Here is an 18,982-nt window from a genome sequence, read left to right on the forward strand (position 1 = left end):
TGTGTCATTGTGTATGATTAAGTGTCATTTTGTCAACCTCGTATGTCTGTAAGTCTACGAGCAACTGCGTTAGAGAGACGTTTGCTGATGTTGCCCATATAAACTGGACTGGTAGGAAACTGTTGTCCACTCCAGCCTTTACAGTGCCTGCAGGCAGCCAACTAATGGTAATGCGATTTATAAGTATATTGTGTTTGTAAATGGGAGTCTGTTGGATGTTGAATCTTTTTTTTTTAATGTAGTAGACATTTGGTGGTGTGGGGGTGGGGGGGGGTTCTGTGAATTGCTTGTTTTTCACCACTGTTTGCCTTACAAGGTACTGTATTGTATCTTTACTAACTCTCCTGTGATGTCAGCCAAAGACACATTAGAAACCTACAACTTGAAGCTTATTATTACTAAAACAATTTTACCATTTATAGCATTTAACCACCATGATCAGCCATTATTCAGTCATTTCCAAGTCTTAATTGAGGGCGGCCCACGATCCAGTGATGGATGTTTTGTTACGTCGCCCTCTTGTGGCAGAGGAGAGCCACTACTCGAAGAATGCTGTCTCAATTAGTACCAAATTATTCCCCCTCATCTCACTTTCACAATACTGAGCAAGGCCCTTTGTATTGTTTCAATAATGACAGTCATGCACAAAAGCTCTTTTGGCTCACGAGTTGCATTCACCACCAGTATGCTTTTGTGATTGAGGGCCACTGAATATTTTGTACCATAAGAAATCTTTCATGAAATGTATTTGATGCTTTAAGTAGATTTTGGTTGGGATAATTTGACTTGATAGCTATATTTTAAGGAACTGTATGTTTGAGCGATGTCATTTTTATGTCCCTTTAGTGAAGTCTTAAACACCACTCTTTGATTTAATGTTTTTTTTTGTGTGCAGTAAATGAGTTTGTGGGTAAAACACTGTTTTGTCATTACTCTGTCTCCTGGATGTGTGAACCGTTTAGTTTAGAAAATATGCTTAACCAATCATAGATATCCAAGTGCTTCCTTGGAGTTCATTTTTAAGCCTTGTAACAGTGCGCAGTCAGCTGTAATAAACTGACATGTGACTCAAGTCTGTTTGTGTGTGATTCAGACAATAAATGCACTGACGTCCATTTCTATCTATGAAGGAAAACACACAAGCTGCAACATCTTTTACCATGTTTTATTTTTTTTTCCACACACACTGACACAAATAAACAAAAATGATTGACTTTATATTACATTAATTTTCATCGTTGGTTTCATTCTTCTAAAAAATGTCTTTCATACTGTTAATGGAGACAAACAGGTTACTTACAGTTGATGAAACCTGGTGGTGCGTTTACTGGCCGTCTGGAAACAAAGTGATGCAACGGCCGCTGTCCCGTGAAACTCTGGATAGGAAACACACAAACATCTTTAATCTTGTCAGCAGTTTACAGTGTAGATTATTTGTAAATGCTTGTTAGTGCAAGTTTACACTTTTTTTAAGAAACTGAAATACTGATGGAAACAACAGCCAAGTGAGTGTTTTATACTTCTTGAACTGCACTGCAATAAATCCAGTGTGTTACTGTTTGTCTAGAAGTAAATCAGTTGATCCTAACAGTACTACATGAGGAAATATTATAACATGACGTGAGTGGAACTGAGGTGATTGTACAATGCCATATTGTGCACTAGTTTCACAGAATGTTGAGATTTCTTACTTACTTCTTACCTACTTACTTATTTGGTACCTTTACAAAGGATTATGGGTAACAACCCTTATCTGGAAATATGGTGACACATTGACCGGAGTCTGAAAACCTTGATTTATCCAGAAATAGATCCAGGATCAATTGATTTTAAAATGTGATGAAATTGAAGAATTCCTTGTATCAATAAGGTAAAATATAACACTGAAGATTTTGTCACTAAACAAACACCTTTCCAAGCGATGTATTGCTGCTTTTTATATATTGATAAGTGAGTATCTAATTGTATATTTCTCTGGTTCTGGTTTGACACTGTAGAAGTATAACAAATTTGCAAAAGAGCTTTGAATGACAGTTCTCTAGCTGATACTTATATTGAAGCTTTGAACAAGATATAATGTCAAAAGAGTTTCCTTTTGCAGGATCAGAGAATAGAGAAAAGAGTCGCTTGAAGCCGTTTCTTGGGCTGCTGTGAAACAATTACGCCTTTATAACCAAGGCGATGCCTCATAGAACAAATAATCCATCCATCCATCATCAATCACCGCATATCCCATTAAGGGTCGCGGGGGGGCTGGAGCTGATCCCAGCTGTCATTGGGTGAAGGCAGGGTTCACCCTGGACAGGTAACCAGTCCATCACAGGGCTGACATGTAGAGACAGACAACCATTCACACTCACATTCACACCTACGGGACATTTAGAGTCATCAATGAACCTATCCCCATCCTGCATGTCTTTGGACTGTGGGAGGAAGCCGGAGAACCCGGAGAGAACCCACGCTTACACGGGGAGAACATGCAAACTCCACACAGAAGGAACCCGAACCCTCTTTCTGTAAGGCGACAATGCCGACTACTGCACTACTGTACAGCCCAGCCCAAATAATAGATCTTATTAACCTTTCCTGAAGCTTCTGGCTACTTCTTCCCCTTTTTTAATCTCCCATTTGGATTTACATCAGCAGCAGAAGCTTAGTTGTAATTTCCAACCTTTTACATACATTTTGCAACGACTTTAAACAAACACCTCTGCATGACTACAGTATATTATCATATAAGGGTATACATTCAGTTGTGAAAATGTTGACTATTCAATACAATCCATCATTATGATTACTTCTCAAGCTGCTGACCTGCACTATTGTGGGCAGTAAAAATGTCCTGTTATCATACACAACTGGATTAATGCCATCAGTGGGAATAACCTCAGTAATGGCGTTGACTGAAAGCTAGTGTGCCATACTGCATCTGTTATTGTAAAGCATGTGGTTTTGACACGTTATACTTACCACTGCTGCCACCGACACAGACCTGGCAGACAGCGCTCTCTCTCTCTCCTTACTCACCCTGGTGACGTTTCTATACAGCAGTGGCACAGTGATACCAGCTCTGTCCGGGGTGTCTGGTGTGCATGAGTGTGATTTGTCAGGTAGACTGTGACAGGAAAACCTGGAGCTCCGTGGTCCTCGAGATGGCAATGTTTCTCTAGCGGAGTAAGGGGGTCCTTCTCAGCACAGAACACAGCATTTGTTTTCAGGCTACACGTCTAAATGGAGGGTCGGAGGAAATGGAACACTTTCTTTCCTGTGTAAAGTGGCCTTTAACTTATAAAAGGGCGCTGGCAAAATAAACAGGTCTCCTAGAAGAATGTGAGGGAGAGTCGGGGTCCGCAGTGTGGATTCCTTCCAGCAGTGTCAAAAAAAAGGGTAAACAATAAAGCCTGTAGGTATTTCATTCCCATGCTGCAGCAGACCTCGGATGCAGCTTCAGCACGGCAAACGCACGTCTTCGCTCGTCTCCTCGGAGAGGGTTCAATCAGAGGAGAACACGAAGACGGGGGCAAACAATCCTAGCTGACGTTTGGGCCAATCCTCTTCCCCGAGCCAAACATTTAGTCAACTCAAATCATAACTGGGCAAAGAATAATGAAGATAAAATCCCCCCAGTGGTTCAGCTCGGCCTCTGCAGCGAGAGAGCTTGAACTGTAGACGCTATGGAAATTTCAGAGCAGTGTCACCCACAATCTCCCGAGTGGAGCGTGTGACGGCCGGTGATGGGATTTCCTCAGCTCCGACTCAGGACCCGGAACAAGGCACGCGAGGACCTTTAGCGTAATGAGCCAGGAAGGCGGAAGGATGCCGGCATGTGCTGCTCCCGCCCTCCACTCCCGAACTGCACCGCCAGATGCGTCTGCCGCTGCGTCTCGCTGCAAACTGGCATCAAACAAGAGGCAGCGGAGGCTCCTCCATCCGGTTCAGGTGATCACATGCCAACGGGAAACGTTGATGGTATAACAAGCGATCACGGGGGAGTAAATTAGGATGGGCAACTTAGGAACTCAGAACCGGCCTGTGAGCAAACAGGGATCCTCCCGAGGTACAGGGGTCTCTCTTCACTGGTGCTATACAAACTGCAAATTGTCTCCCTCGTGCGCAGCAACAAATTTTCAAGTGACAACTCCTTCGAAACACAATAAGGTATGGCAGCGTGTTTCTTCAATTCACTTCCATCGAAGAAACATTTTCCCTTCAAATGAACAATTTATTGATAATCGGTCACATTTAGTGCCCAAACGCACTCGCAGGTATGTGAACAGCTTCGCATGGGCTCTACGGATTCTCCTTTTCCCATGACATCAAAGCGTACATTGCTCAATTTTCCATTTAAAACAGAAGTCACGACAGGTGCAGATGGGATACACAACTTAAGAGTTGCCTCATTAGCGAGGACTCATAAAACACCTTCGCTGCGGAGGTTTTTCGTCTCCGCACTCGTCTCCTCAAGAGTCCAACGTTGGATGGGTGTGGCGTTCACACATAACGATTTTCTGACATATTAATGTGTTCAATACATATTAAACCAAACTCAGAAAATTACTATTGCATGATAAACATACAATGGCAAAACAAAGTACAGTAAGTAGGCCTTGGGGGACATGTTGGCAGGCATAAGTAAAATATTGTCCAATTTATACCTCTAAAACTTAAATTCAACGATGAACAATGAACCTTTGAAGTATTTCTAAAAACTTAAAAATCACACAGACCTACTTACTGAGCAAATAGCAGGTTTTTTTTGTTACTTTGTATGAACATGTTACTGAAATAGAATATTATTATTCTTACTACCATACTACTGGTTTCAGAGCAATAAATGAAACAACACAAAACTCTCTAAGCTTTTTTATCCATTACTACTGTAGTTTTTCATAGATCACATTACACAACCATATCTAAGGTGGGGATGCACAAAATAAAATATGAAGTAAGAAATATGAAAAACATGTTAGTATTTGCTTTACTATGCTATGCTTATTGAGTTACGGGCTATTCCCTGGGCAAAAAATCTCACATCTGTTAGTGTTCAGCATTCCACATAGAGTTGACATCACAATTTAGCTTTACCAGTGGACACACACTGAGTTCATTGTCTATCTTGCAATTTGGTGTTCCAATATTGAGGAACACATTGATAAAAAAAAAAAAAAGATCCTCTCAAATCCAAACCAGGAACCTGAACAGAATTTGTAAATTTTTCAAAACAGAATTCACAACATATTTGACTCAAATGTGCGGGTTTTTATCTGGAGACATTTTGACTGGTGACCTTCAAAGTGTTTGTCCCCGACTTTGAGAGCACATGCAGGCCAGTGTGCGTCCATAAAAATGACAACACATCACGTTTAACCCTTCTTCAGTACACCACACTCCATTCACCAAACTTTCTTTTAAATCTTTTTTTTCCTATCTTGTCGTCTGGTGAATGTTGCGTGGTGCGCGTGAGAAGAGCTTCGACCTTAGAAAACGTTACCAGGATTCTTTTTCTTGATTAACTTTGTAATTGCAGTACCAAATCATTCACTACACCTTTCCTGAAAACCTTGGCATGCTCATCTTTGTCTACATCCCTTGAAATGTGATTATAATAGAAATATTATTGCACTGTAATTCAAAGCTTTGCAACATACAAAAAAAAAAGTTGCCTTTTTTTCTGATTCTTCTCTACAGTGGAGCTAGACACAATACGATCTATACAATCAAAGGCAGTTGAGTATAATAGCCCAGACACAAACATGACCCTTTCAAGCTTGTAAATTTCAGCCTTTGTTAACACTGTCAGGGAGGTGTAGCTTCAATTCTACAGCACCTCGTGAGGCCATTGTTTGTGGTTGTATTGTAGTAGAGGCGTTATTGTGTCTACTCAGTACATTTCTAAATCATCTAGTATGTTGTTGGACAGCTACATTTTTAAACTTGTAAATTAACCAAAACATTGTTATTCTATATGACTTGTTACCTCTTAAAAATGAAATGTATTCAAGAACTGCTCCACGTATTTTACCGTTTGACTGTATTCTGACTGAATTACCGCACGACTGTGAGCAATTCACCGTTTAATATAATTTCAAACACACGTCCTTTTAGTTTTGTAGGAGGGCACTGTTTGTCCTTTAAGTGGATTACGTGGCAACATACAAACACTGAAGAACCATACTAGTGTACCCCATAATGCAGAACACACAGCATGCAATAGTAACTGACATACAGCAGATTTTTTTTTTTTTTTTTTTAACACCGCTTGAACTTGTGTTCTGATTTTTTTTTTTTTTTTAGGATGCTCCACGGACCACAATCATGACCAGATAGTCCTCTTCACTTTTAGCCAAAGCTTTGGCAGAGGAATCCAGGAACTGCTGGGAGAAATCACAGGGGGGAAAAGCATGAAGAACCCCCGTGTTGTCTTTATCTCGGCTTCCTCCAACAGGTAGGCTGATGACTCCAGCTGCTTGTTTTTGGTTGAGGTAGGACACCAGGTTGCGGAGCGGCCGCTGAGTTGAGGCTGCAGGGTCGGACGACGATGAATCCTCCGTGGCCCCAGGAACTGCCAACAGGATGGCGTAGCCACCGGGACCCGCCACCTTGATGCGCCGGGACACCTCGTCGAGCTTGGGCTGGTCCAGACGGAGACGCTGGGTGATCTTTAGCTCGCTCACCTGCCTCCCTGATGTGCCCTCGACAAGCAGGTCGCTGGCCACGTTGTGATCACCCTCCAGCAGGTGCATGTTGGCTGGGAAGTTGCTGTTCTTGAGCAGCAGCATACCGTGCCAGGCTAAACTGAGTTTGGTCCCATCTGGTTTAATGGGTTGGCCTCCCTTGGAGCTGTCAGAACGTTCTCTCTTGGCCGGCCCCTTACCGCCATCGGCTGCTTTGCGTTTACGCTCTCCAACTGCTGAAAAGCTGCTGCTTGATGGTCCCTTGTCGGAGAGATTCTGGCTTTTGAGTCTCCGTTCAGCCACACCTCTTTCCAGGCTGCCGTGGCGTTCTCGTGCGGGGGAGGGTCTCTCGCCCCGCAGAGGGCGCTCTGAATCACTGAAGCGCCCTCCATCTCTGCTGCTACCTCCAGGACTGCCATCTGGAGAGGCGCGTCTGCGCCGTACTGTTCTCTCTGTGCTGTCGGGGGATTGGTCTATATGCCGTCCGTCCTCCATCACGCGACGCTTGCGAGCAGGTTCTCGCCCCTGCAGTTCTCGTTCCAAAGACCAGGGCTCTCGTGCCCGCCGCTCACGTTCCAAGTGCTCCAAATTCTCAAAGGGTGACGCACGTACCCGATCACGAATAGCTGGGTTGGGCCACTCACTTCCGGGGAAGAGCTCTCTCTCCCTGAAATGAAGTGGCGGTGGAGTCCGTTCCCTGACCCTCAGAGGTTCAGGTGTGGCGCGGTGGACAAACGACTCGGCCACCATGTCAAACGGTGGTATCGGGAGAGGCTGCAGGAACTGCTGCTGGTAACGATGCTCAGTGTCAGCAAAGTCCACTCTAAGTCTTCTCTCTGGGCCTCCCAGCGGAAAGCCCCTCATGTGTGTGCATGCCGCCTGTGCAGCATCTAAACTTTCATACTGAATGTAGGCCCACGTGTCACCCTTTCTATAGTCAATGGTCCTTATAGTGCCAAAGCGATCAAACTCTCTTGCCAGGGCTGCTACGGGAACCCAGGGTCCAAGTCCACCCACCCACAGGCGTGTGGAGGGGGTTGCTTTCCCATAACCTATCTTAATTGGGTTGTGGCCCACAATTTTGCCGGACATACTAAGCTTAGCACGGTGAGCCATGTCAAGATTCTCAAATTTAAGAAATCCATATGTGCTGGTTTGTCCCCGTGTCGGCCTTTTAATGTCCACTTCAGTTATGACCCCAAACCGGTCAAAAGCTCTCCTCAGGTCTGCCTCTGTGACAGTTATGTCCAGGTTGCCTAAAAACAACGTCCTGTTGGCTCTTTGGTCATCCTCCGGAGATATAAAATCTTCCTCGCGAAATGCTGCCCGCTCCGCGATGAAGGCTGGGCGTGCCCTGGCTTCAAACAGGGCAAACTCCCTGTCCCGCTCCAGCTCTCTGGGTAAAGGGGGCGGCGGGGGAGGGGGAAGCCGGCCCAAGGCCAGCTGCTGCAGCCGGTAGTCTCTGTATCCGAGCCCGGTGGGCGAGAGGGGTCTCTGCAAATGTCTGTGGCTCGGAGCCGCCCCGTACAAGTCTCTCTCCACGGGGGAGCGGCTTCTCCTCCGGTTGATGTACACCGCCTCGATCTTCAGCGGCCGGTCGTACAGCACCAGCCGGCCCCTGGCGTGCTTCGCGGCTCTCGCGTCCTCCGGCTTCCTGAAATTCACGAAGGCGATCCGCTCGTCGTTGCTCCGGCTAATCTTAACGCTCACGTCGCCGAATTTCTTAAACTCGTGGAAGAGTCCGTCCTCGATGTCCTCGTCGCTCAGCTGGGTGCCGAGGTCGCTTATTTTCAGCGTTTTGTACTCACTCTCGGTGCTGGGCGGCTGCACCCGCTGCTCCCCCCGCGACGTGGTTCTCGGCGAAGCTAAATCCAGCGTCAGGCTCAGGTTGTGGTTTTTGCCGATGGAGCTAGCGGCGGCGGACTGTAAACTGTGGTTATTACCGGTCCGACCGTGGCCGTCGAAGTCTCTGTCCCTCTTTTCGCCGAGCAGACTCCTTCTCGTCGAGCTGCCGTCGCCTTTGGTCGAGCTATTTCCATTATTGCTCCCACTGGAAACGGAGAGAGCCCCCATTTTCTTGCTGGTCGGATGGCATCCTCCCCGGTCTCGTATATCTTCCAAGGCCCGGGAGCGTTTTTTAATCGGCGACCGCTCTTTACCTTTCATTTCAGTCCACACGGAGCCGACGCTGGGGACGCCTGAGCTTTTGTGTCGCTGTTTTCAGCAAATCGGCGCAGAAAATTGTTGAAATGAAAAAGGGATTTATTCACTGCCCCCGCGGCAAAACAACAACAGTCGCCATTTTGTAAAGATTAACGTGAAGGCCCGCCCCTGCGCCCCGATTGGCTGAAAAAATGGGTGGAAAACTCTGAAGCACATGTCAATCACCCACTGAACCGTTACATGTACATGTATATTAATGTGGGTTTTTACAATTATTTTACTCTTGTAACGAGGTGAATTCACATATTTTGCTTTGTATTATCAATCTGCACAACAACGAAATATTTATTTAAAGATCCATCCACCGTCGAGTTACGTAATTATTATTATTAATAGTAGTACTATTATGACAGTACACTCACTGAATATCTTGAATGATCAATACAAATCATTTTAGGATTTCACAGACGGGGGAAACAAAGTGATTTAAGGACAGAAACTTTCTACATAACAGATCTACCCAGTACCACAAGGGGGCAGTATTTGAACAGAAGCTCGAGCTGTACAAGAACACACATTAAAAATGAAAGTGGACAAAGATGCAGATCAACACGTTGTGAATTTTATCATATTAAGTTGACAAGCTCCAGTCATAATTTAGGACTTTTGTAAAGAAGAAAATAACATTTTAACATCGACTGTTATTTGTAATTTATCTTTACCTTTACCTAAATTTACCATTTTCAGTTCAAACTTTTGTTTGAATCACGCTGAAATAAAATAACACTTAGCCAAGTTCATGGTTTCCATCTACCAATAATCATAATAAATAAATTAAATGCAGTTAGCCTTACTCAGTGTGACTCTTTTCCTACCAAACTTAAAATAAAGTTTAAGTAAGAAATTAAGAAAAATGCCTCAAAGTAGCCAAACTTCATGACAGACAGTGTTGAATGTTGCTCTGCTACACTTTTTTGACCGTGCTGCCACATTGTTTAGTTTAATAAGGGGACACGTTAATGCCGTTACACTACTTCAAATACACGGATCTGCAGTGTCACAATAGCTGCACTTCAAGGCCCAGATAAATCTTGTTGAGATCAAAGCTCAGAACGGTGGCCAGCGGGAAGCGCCACAGATTTTAATGAGCATTAAATCAGATATTTTAATAGTAATTTTCAGACTCTAGTGACAGTCTTCACCCAATGACCCTTACACACAAAGTGATGCTTAGTTAATAACTGCCCCCAGCACCATGCACTCTCAACTCAAACATTTTTCATTTCATTTCTGACAAATCACGTAAGGCCTTCCCAGCCTGATATATTGAGCCAATGCAGATCAAAGCTTACGCCACACCACTGTAGCTCTAATGACAACTAAATCAAGATGTATGGCCACCTATTGTAAGATGATTAGTTTTGGTCCTGTTTTTTTTAAAGTAGGAGAAACCATACTGCATTTATAAAAAAAAGTGTCAGCTATTATTTTACACATGTCCTGACTGTGTTCAAGAGTTAACGTATCAAATTCCCCAACCATCCCGAGTTTCCTCTTTTGTTCGGATGGATGTGATCAACGTGCTCCCTATCTAAAACATAAATATCAAAATTGAGCACCGATCCACCATCTGCTATTTCTTCAGCTTTCCTAGAGATGGTCATCTCCCCGATCCCTGATCCCCACTGACAGGTCTCCTTATCTTCTCCACTTAATCTGGGATTTAATCAGGGAGACTATGTAAGTGCAGCGAGGGCTGCCGTCTCCCAGGGCCTGGCTGGAATTTGAAGCTGTGGGTGTGGAAAGTGTTTCTGATGGGTTTGTTCGTTCTTCTATTGGAACCACATGTCGGTGGCTCACGCGAAACCCCGGCACAGACCGAGGGAACGGCCGCTGATCTGCCCCAGCACGGCTGCCATGTGGAGCCAGCGAAGGAGAGCCAGCGTTGGCCCCCCTGAACCAGTAAGTGGAGCTTGTCCACCAGTAGAACTTTCTTTTCTTTTTTTTTCTCAATTAAAGAGCCGTTCTCAGTTCTTTTGCACATCTGACATGAATATATTGGCATTTAGTAATTCACACCAGATGGGATAGTGCCATACAATTCAGTGTTTCCTTGGCAATGAAGTTGTTTAGGGTAAAGCACAACAAGGCATTAGGGATATATTTATGTCATGTTCTTCTTGGAGAAGACAACACGTGAATTCATACGTTCCTATAAATGAAAGCAGATCCACTGGCTTCAGTGGATAATATCACTAAACAAAACACACTCCAGTTTCTTCTATTAAACTGTGAGCCATTACTCAGGTTGTCGGGGGTTACCACCGGCGCCAGATGTGAATGAGAAACGGCTCAATGTGAAGCCATCCTTCTGTGGGAGGCTCTTTACTTTATCACGGACGGTGGAGTGTGGTCGCTCAGTTTGCTCTCCATTAATGAACCTGCCACTCGCCCCTGATGCATGAGGTGCCACCCGAAGGCTTGCTTGAAGCGAGACCAAGTATGCTGCACGTGCACGGCCTCCCCGTGCACTTCCCCGAAACACAAAGAAGCCCGGCCCCGAAGGCTTCGTGTTAGTGGTGACCGCAGCACAGTGGAGCATTTTGGCCTCACAAACAGGTTCTCGGTTAAATATGTGACACAGACTTTTGGGATGGTTTTTCTAAGAATCACGCCTAAAATAATTCTGGCTGAGGTTGTTTTTTGTTCTCTTGATCTCTTTTCCACCCAAATAGGTTCCTACTGCAAAAAACGGAGGATTTATATGGAAGCCTTTATTTATGGTCACACTATAAAGCACAACAGACAAAAACAATGATTAATACGATAATTACAATTTTTACATGCTTAAATAATTTGTCATCTTTGGTCTCAGCATTGCGATATCAAACTAAAACTGGAAACACTTAAGTTCCCATTAATACACTGGGGTTTTTTTCGTGCTAGAAGCTCAAGTCGCCTTCAGTGTTCATGAGATTCATATTCCGAGATCTTGTGAACTGTGAAAAGTCTCCCAAGTTGGCTTACATAAATGTTACGATGAATTATTTGAGTCATATGCTGAGGTTTGGTGCGTATATAGGGGAATGTGTACGGGTCAGGAATGTAATATGCTTTGGCTCAGTCAGTGCATAATGGGGAGCTGGCACTGTTGTGGTCATGTTGGCCAGGAGAGAATGCTGCCCGGCTCTTTGGCTTTCATCCGCAGCGCCACAAGGCCCGTCGGCTTGTAGTCGGTCTCGGGGCCCTCCATGGAAGGGGGCCCGAGGCCTCCTGGGAAGCTGTGGAGTGAATAGAGGCCGTTGATGCCCGGATGGTGAGGCGGGTGGTGGTGGTGGGGATGGCCGGGGGAGGCCGGCATGCCCATGAAGCCCTGCAGATTGCCGTGGGGGTGAGGGTACGGACTCATGCAGGACGAGGGGATGGAGTCCGCTCCGAGGACGCAGCCGGCACCTGAACCGCCGCCTCCCCCCGACGCTGCACCAGGCCACAGGTTGCCCTGCATCTGGACAGGGAGAGATTTAGGAAACGGCACATTTGGAATTAGCTGGAGTGAACATGGAAATTCTTCATACGTACAAAGGTCAGACAGAGCTTAGAAAGTCCTCACAGCAGGATCAATAATTTAAACCGCTTCCACTACAGCTTGTATGTCACGTGAGAGGCCTACCTGGTATGTGTCATGGCGGGGGAGAAGAGAGATATCGTATGTAGCAGCAAAGTGGTTGCGGACTTCCTGGATCTTTCCGTAGCGTTCGCGTTTCCTCCACTTGGCTCTCCGATTCTGGAACCAAACCTTTCAAATACAAAAACATAGAACGACGGGAATATGTCAGGTCTTGTTCAGGTCATAAACTCTCTTTTGGCTTATTGTGATTAAAAAAAACAACAACAAAAAACGCTAAAACGTTTAGACACACCTGAACCCGAGCCTCGGTGAGCTCAGTCCTCAGGGCCAGCTGCTCCCGGGCGTACACATCCGGGTAGTGTGTCTTCTGGAACACCTTCTCCAGCTCCTCCAGCTGAAAGGTGCTGAAGGTGGTGCGATTACGCCGTTTCTTGTTCTTGCCCGATAAGTCGATGGAGTCGGCGATGGAGTCCCCCTGCAAGCCGCCGCCCGTCTCTTTCAGCTTGCCACAACAGTCTGTGCCGATGCCCGGATAGCCCATGACCTTGGGAGGTCCTTTCTCTCTGACTGAGACACAAGAGAACACACAGACAAACGGGGAGTCAGATTCATATATGTCGAATAATAATGGTCATGAACATTTTTATATTGTCAGTTAATTTTGTGGTATCAGACAGCCATTATAATGTTTTTAAGGTGCCAATTATTTTTAAGGGTGCTGATTTTATTTAAGATTTGGCAATCATCAACATTCCGATTTGAGTCTTTTTTAATTATGATCCTCTGTTAAATACTTTGTGTAATTTGTTTTACTTGGTCTGGAACACATTGTTATTGCTGCCTGCTTTTGGCTAGGAAAAAATATTTTAATGATTTGGTTAAATAAAGGTTTTGTAGGGTTGCAGAAAAAACAGGACCATGAGAAATGTAGCGAAAAATCCGCAGCCTTTTACATTCCTACAGCTAACTTACCCAACTAATATGAGGATGAGAAACACACCGTTTGTGCACAAAAAAAGGCAGGACTGCAAAATCAAATGATACGTGTGAGGCAGCAGAGCAAACAACTGAATGGCCAACCACTCCCATTTTCACTGCCAGACAAAAAGTGTTGTTTTATGACCGACGCTGTATAATTCTACACATTACATAAAAATAAAATCAGACGGGATATCACATCAAATATTTTGCCTAAAAACCCATTAATCTCTTGCTTGTTTTATATGCTTCTCCATTTGAGTCCCAAATCTCAAACTACCATTTAAGAGGCTGAGAAAAGGCGGCGAAAAAGCAACAAACAACACTAATTCAGCCAAACAGCAGTTTAACTTGATTAGCTCAGACAACCCGTAGTGAACTTTCAGTGAGGTGGTTCAAATTAAACCCACAGGGCAATAAGTAAAAAAAAAAAAACATTTCATTTGATATATTTGGAAAAAAAAAAGAAAATAAATTGTGTGGGTTAACTTTCCAAACAGATATCAATTCATATACAGGAAACTGTAACTATTGCAATGCATCTCAAAAGATTCACATCAAGAGGAAGTAAACCGATTATATGACAAATGTAAATGTGAAAAAGCATGTTTGTTTGAATGCATTCGGTGGTGAAGGGAAACCTGAAAGCATTATTTCCCTTCCCGCTAACAGGCCATGGAAATGGCTGTTCCCTCCTGCAGTGTTTGGATGTTGTTGTCCATGTTCATTATGTTTAACCCTGAGCTCCCAAACAAAATCACTCTCCGTCTGACTGCAGCCACTCTCTAACTGGGGGCAGCCGAGACATTACTTTGCTACTCTCCTAATTCAATATGGGGCCCAACAGAGAGCACTTTTCATTGCAATATTAATTTCCTGGTGTCCATTAGATCACACCGCAGTTCAGGCTGAAAATGTTCTCCGTTAAGATTTCAAACTGGGGGCCGCAGGACATTGTATATAGCTTTTACCCTGTCAAACACCCACATCCGCTTTGCCTCCGCTGTAACAGGAGACCTGTGTAAAATGCAGGAAAAGGCAAATAGAGGATACATTCAAAATGTACATAGGAATATCATGCTGTGAGCGTGGGGATAATACTCATACACTGACATAGTCGTGTTAGAAAGTTTAGCTGCTTCTTTTCAAGGTCTCTGTACATTAAGGTTATCAATTTGTGCAAAACGGTACTTCTGTCTTTATAACATATGTTTCCTGTTTCTTTAACAGATATAAATCCAACTATCCGCTGTAGTTATTATGAAGATGCATGTGTATAATAAAAATGAATACAATACAAAATTAAGTGAACTGGAGTTCACAAACGGATTTAAATGGGGAGGAAGTATTTTATTCTACTCTGTGGAGAAATTATATTTATTTGCGTGTGCAACATATTTTTGTATCATAATAAGGTATGAAATGCATTGTGTCCATACATACATTTCATCAGGGACATTTTGAGGTGCATATGCCGTTCATATAGAAATAAAAAAACAAATGTACATGGGAAGATCATAAAAAATATAATTTAGCAATACAGCCACAGAGATATTCAAGCATTAAATCTCCCTAATGAGACATTTTGACATGCGGAGCACCTTTTATTTAAAAATAGTGAGAAAACTGTTGGGCCTTTTAGTTGGAAAAATGTAAGCCTTCATTATAAAAATCAAGCAATTTATTGTGAAATAATTTCCGAAAAAATCAACTAATCCATTATTCAAATGTTGATGATTCTATATTACAATTGCAAGAATTGATCAAAAAAACACAAACTGAATCAACAATTCAAAGCGTGAAGCTGGTTGAAGGGTTTTAAATTCGTCAGCCGGTCCCACCATCAATAAACCTTCTTCCCACTGTAGACAAAACAGGAAGACCAGTCTGCCTTTGAAGCCGAACTCAAAAACACACAAATGAACACACACACACACACACACACACGGTATCTATTCTACATGCATGCAAGGCCTCCTGACTTTCAGCAAATTATAAAATTAATTAAACTAGCAATGAAGAATTGTCATTGCACAAGAGTGTGTGTGTGTGTGTGTGTGTGTGTGTGTGTGTGTGTGTGTGTGTGTATGTTTGCGACAGAGGGATTGGGAAAACCACACAAGCCTGCTCTTATTTAAAACCAATTTAAAAGAAAACTAATAAAAGTCCACATTCAAACAGGACAGCCGATCTGGTTATCACAACTAATTGTGAAATAAAGTCTATTTGTCTTGAGTCGTAACATGAATCAAGCGGTTGTATATTATTCTAGACACAGATATCACAAAGACCTTATCAGCACTCATATCCTCCACTGCTTTGCAGAATCATCAACACCAATAAATAAAAGGGAGAGACCACATCGTTTTCTCCAGGCTTCGGTTCAACATACACACTTGTTACTTTTCTTCCCAAGATGGACATTTACAGGCTATTACGTCTGACAGCCTCTGAGCACAAACTCCATTCTGATGTGTTTCACATTACAAACACACACACAGAGGCAAGGACACATTTTAACAAGAGTGCAAAGGACTAAAATACGGAGACATTAGGAGGCTGATGGCCGACAAGCAGCCTAATGACACACCCAACTTGCTGGCTCACCTTTAACCTCTCGCACTTTACATCAACCTTTCAAGTGAAAGGAAACTTGTTGACATGTTTATCACAAGCACGCTTTAATTTACATAGTAAAAATCAATTAACACTTTGGTAAAATTAGGAGTTTAAATTCAATTTACTAAATCTGCAAACTGCAAGAACGATGGTGTAGGCCTACTGGAAAACGGATTCACTCGATTTCATCATTTAATTTTTTTAAATGTTTTTCTAGGGATGGAGTTATTATTTTATGCTTCCATTCATCCATTTTTAACAGCTGTCTATCCTGTGCATTATTTCGTTTTATTCAAATATGCTAATAGATTTAAGTGTAAAGCCACTTTGGAAAATAAATACTATAAATAAATATGTATTTTAAATTACACGATAAGTATATCACTTAGCAAAATCAAGTGTATTGTCAAGCAATAATAAAGATAGTTCAGAAAAAAAAACTTTAAAAAGCCGAGATGTTGCTTCCAATTAGACAAAGCTGTAAAGATCTCCGGCTTTTATGGATCAATTAGTTGCCGTTTTTTTTTTAACGTCTTTTCTATTTGTAACACATGAAGTTCTTTCTAACTCACCTTCCGAGTTGCTGTCGTAAAACGACGGCTTGCCGCTCATCGCCGTGCCCTTCGGGTCCTGGTTTATACTCTCCAGGTACTTGCTGTGTTTGGACGGTGAGGCGGGCGAGTTGGCGCCGTGCGTAAAGTCCGCCGCGGCGTCGCCAAACCTCCCCATGGCGGCGTACAGGTCCCCGCGCAGGCCGAGGCGGTGAGGGAGAGGGGGAGGATGGTGCGACGGCTTCTGCAGCTCGTCGCAGGGGTGGAAGGTGCCGGAGCCGCCGTGCTCCAGTCTCGGGGAGGGCTCCGGCGTCCTCCTGCTGGTCTGCGAAGAGAAAGGCAAACACGTCTCCGTCTCCATCTCACGGCTCCAGCAGGCAGCATAGACAACAGCGACTGGCCGCTGATAGTGTGGGCGCCTGAGTGACACGCTTTTTTTCTCCCTCTCTCTTCTGTGTTCATGTCAAGTGGGTGGGATTTAACAGATCAGAAACAAAGACCCGTGAAACCGGGGTTGGAGTGCGTGAGTGCGTGCGTGCGTGCGTGCGTGCGTGTGTGTGTGCGTGTGTCTGTGTTTGTGTGTGTGTGGTGTCTATTACAGCATCCAGCAGTCGATATAATCCGCCAAAAATTCAATCACGTGCGGTTTCTGTCCCTCCAATTAACCATTTTATTCCTATTTCATATATTGTTATGGGCCTAATCAGTAAATCAAGCAGGACAGGAGAGGCAGAAACACACGCGCGCGCACACACACGCGCGCACACACACACGCACACCCACACACATGCAAACTGGCCGAATAAAAACACACGTTTCCATATTGATGGTCATGATGTTTGTTTCATTCTTTCTTTAACTTTTGTTCACGTTCGTTTCATTTTACTTTAGTTTGTCTTATTTCTGTTATGTTTGTCAAAATTGGGCCTAATATTTTCTTTTCACATTCTCTGTTAGACTTTCTTCCTTTTCATAAGCAGTTAGAAGCATAATTCATAGTTCCACCTATCTAACAGCTCATAGGTTTTAGGTTTCGATGCATTATTTTGCTGCTATCCTTCTCCCGCTCAACAACCAAAGGGAAGCAGCCTACGTGTCACAAATGACTAAATCCACTGTTGTGAATTCCTGAGCATTTGAAAAAAGAGGCTTATATTAGATATTCTAATGCAATTACAAAGCATGTGGAAGTCAAACTCATTTGCATAAAACATTGGACACAAAGCCATATGCAATTATTAAATATGATAATTACTGTAAACAGCATATTGAGAGTGTATTTAAATGTCCACCGCGTTATACGTCGATTATTTTCGATGCCTTCGTTTTTTAACAGAATCGGCTAAAGGAAATAATTTCGTTGAAGACGCGTCATCAAACAATCTTATAGCAGTTCGTATTTGTCCTACAGGAAACACTTTGGAGGATTTAATCTAAATAATATTCGTCGCATTTAAAGAGGGAAAACAATTTGAACAACACTATTATTCGATCGACCACCTTGAAAGCGACGCAGCGTCCCAGAAAACCAAAGGTCGACATATAGAAACGGATTAAACGTGAAATTAAACGTATTTTTGTTCCTGCTGACATGTGCAGTTCACTCCGCCATGTCCTTTAACGTGTGCTGCTGATTTCCTGCGGTTTTACTCAATAATGCTGAACGTCTCTTAGAACCGAATGAAACAGCAAAACAATGGTTCCGAATGTCAAAACATCCCTCCTGCTCGCAGAAATACAGTTTTAATTAATGTAATTCTCCAATCTCTGTGTGATTTTTACTTGACAACTGTTTTCATAAGAGTCAATAAAAAATCACGCAGAAAAAAACATGCTTCGTCGATGACACGGCGCGCAAAAATGGCAAATGTGTTGTTCATTTAACCAACGCAGCTCAAGAGAGACATATATATATAAAACCCGCTTCAGATACTGACATGTTATCTCGGATCTAGACTCCATCTAAACACAGTGCACTTACCGCGTTCAAACGCGCCACTGCGGCTTTTGGGGACATCTCGCCATCTCTCCGGATACCTGAGGCCGCTCGCTGCTCAGCTGACGGACAAGTGTGTAAACATGACGTCCATTTGGGCCGACAGGCCTCATAAGCCCCATTTGATTCCATTTTGAGCTCTGAAATATCAAAGTGTCCACAGTGCATGTTGCAGATCCAAGTCTCAGAAGAAAAGGAGGGAAAAAAAGAAGCTGTGCAACGAAAATATGGAGCTGTGATGACATGTGAGTGATGGCTAGCTCAGAGTCCTGATTTGTTATTAGTGAAAAGTTCAGAATGTCATTGACAAATAGAGAAAAGTGCAAACAAACATGATTTAATTCTAATGATAATGTATCTTCTAACTTTGTTC

At 43.5% G+C, this 18,982-nt stretch overlaps 2 protein-coding genes across 2 annotated transcripts; both read right to left on the bottom strand.

Annotated features, from left to right (window-relative positions):
- Nucleotides 1-4,848: 4,848 nt before the first annotated feature.
- rbm15 (RNA binding motif protein 15) lies at nucleotides 4,849-9,000 on the bottom strand. Its single transcript, XM_084016107.1, has one exon. It carries the CDS (start codon nucleotides 8,838-8,840, stop codon nucleotides 6,291-6,293), a length of 2,550 nt encoding a protein of 849 aa, XP_083872233.1. The 5' UTR covers nucleotides 8,841-9,000; the 3' UTR covers nucleotides 4,849-6,290.
- Nucleotides 9,001-11,602: 2,602 nt separating this feature from the next.
- alx3 (ALX homeobox 3) lies at nucleotides 11,603-18,741 on the bottom strand (the record flags this gene model as incomplete). The annotated part of the gene is made up of 5 exons (XM_084014865.1): nucleotides 11,603-12,342; nucleotides 12,508-12,633; nucleotides 12,758-13,032; nucleotides 16,635-16,938; nucleotides 18,595-18,741. The coding sequence occupies 5 exons, from the start codon at nucleotides 18,739-18,741 to the stop codon at nucleotides 11,995-11,997; spliced, it is 1,200 nt and encodes a 399-aa protein (XP_083870991.1). The 3' UTR covers nucleotides 11,603-11,994.
- Between the last annotated feature and the right edge of the window lie 241 nt (nucleotides 18,742-18,982).

Source organism: Eutrigla gurnardus, assembly GCF_963514095.1.
Source record: "Eutrigla gurnardus genome assembly, chromosome: 8".
In the NCBI taxonomy this organism is placed as follows: domain Eukaryota; kingdom Metazoa; phylum Chordata; class Actinopteri; order Perciformes; family Triglidae; genus Eutrigla; species Eutrigla gurnardus.

What these genes read in the sequence shown, in the direction of transcription:
- rbm15 (XM_084016107.1), bottom strand. Translation starts at nt 8,840, where the DNA reads ATGAAAGGTAAAGAGCGGTCGCCGATTAAAAAACGCTCCCGGGCCTTG.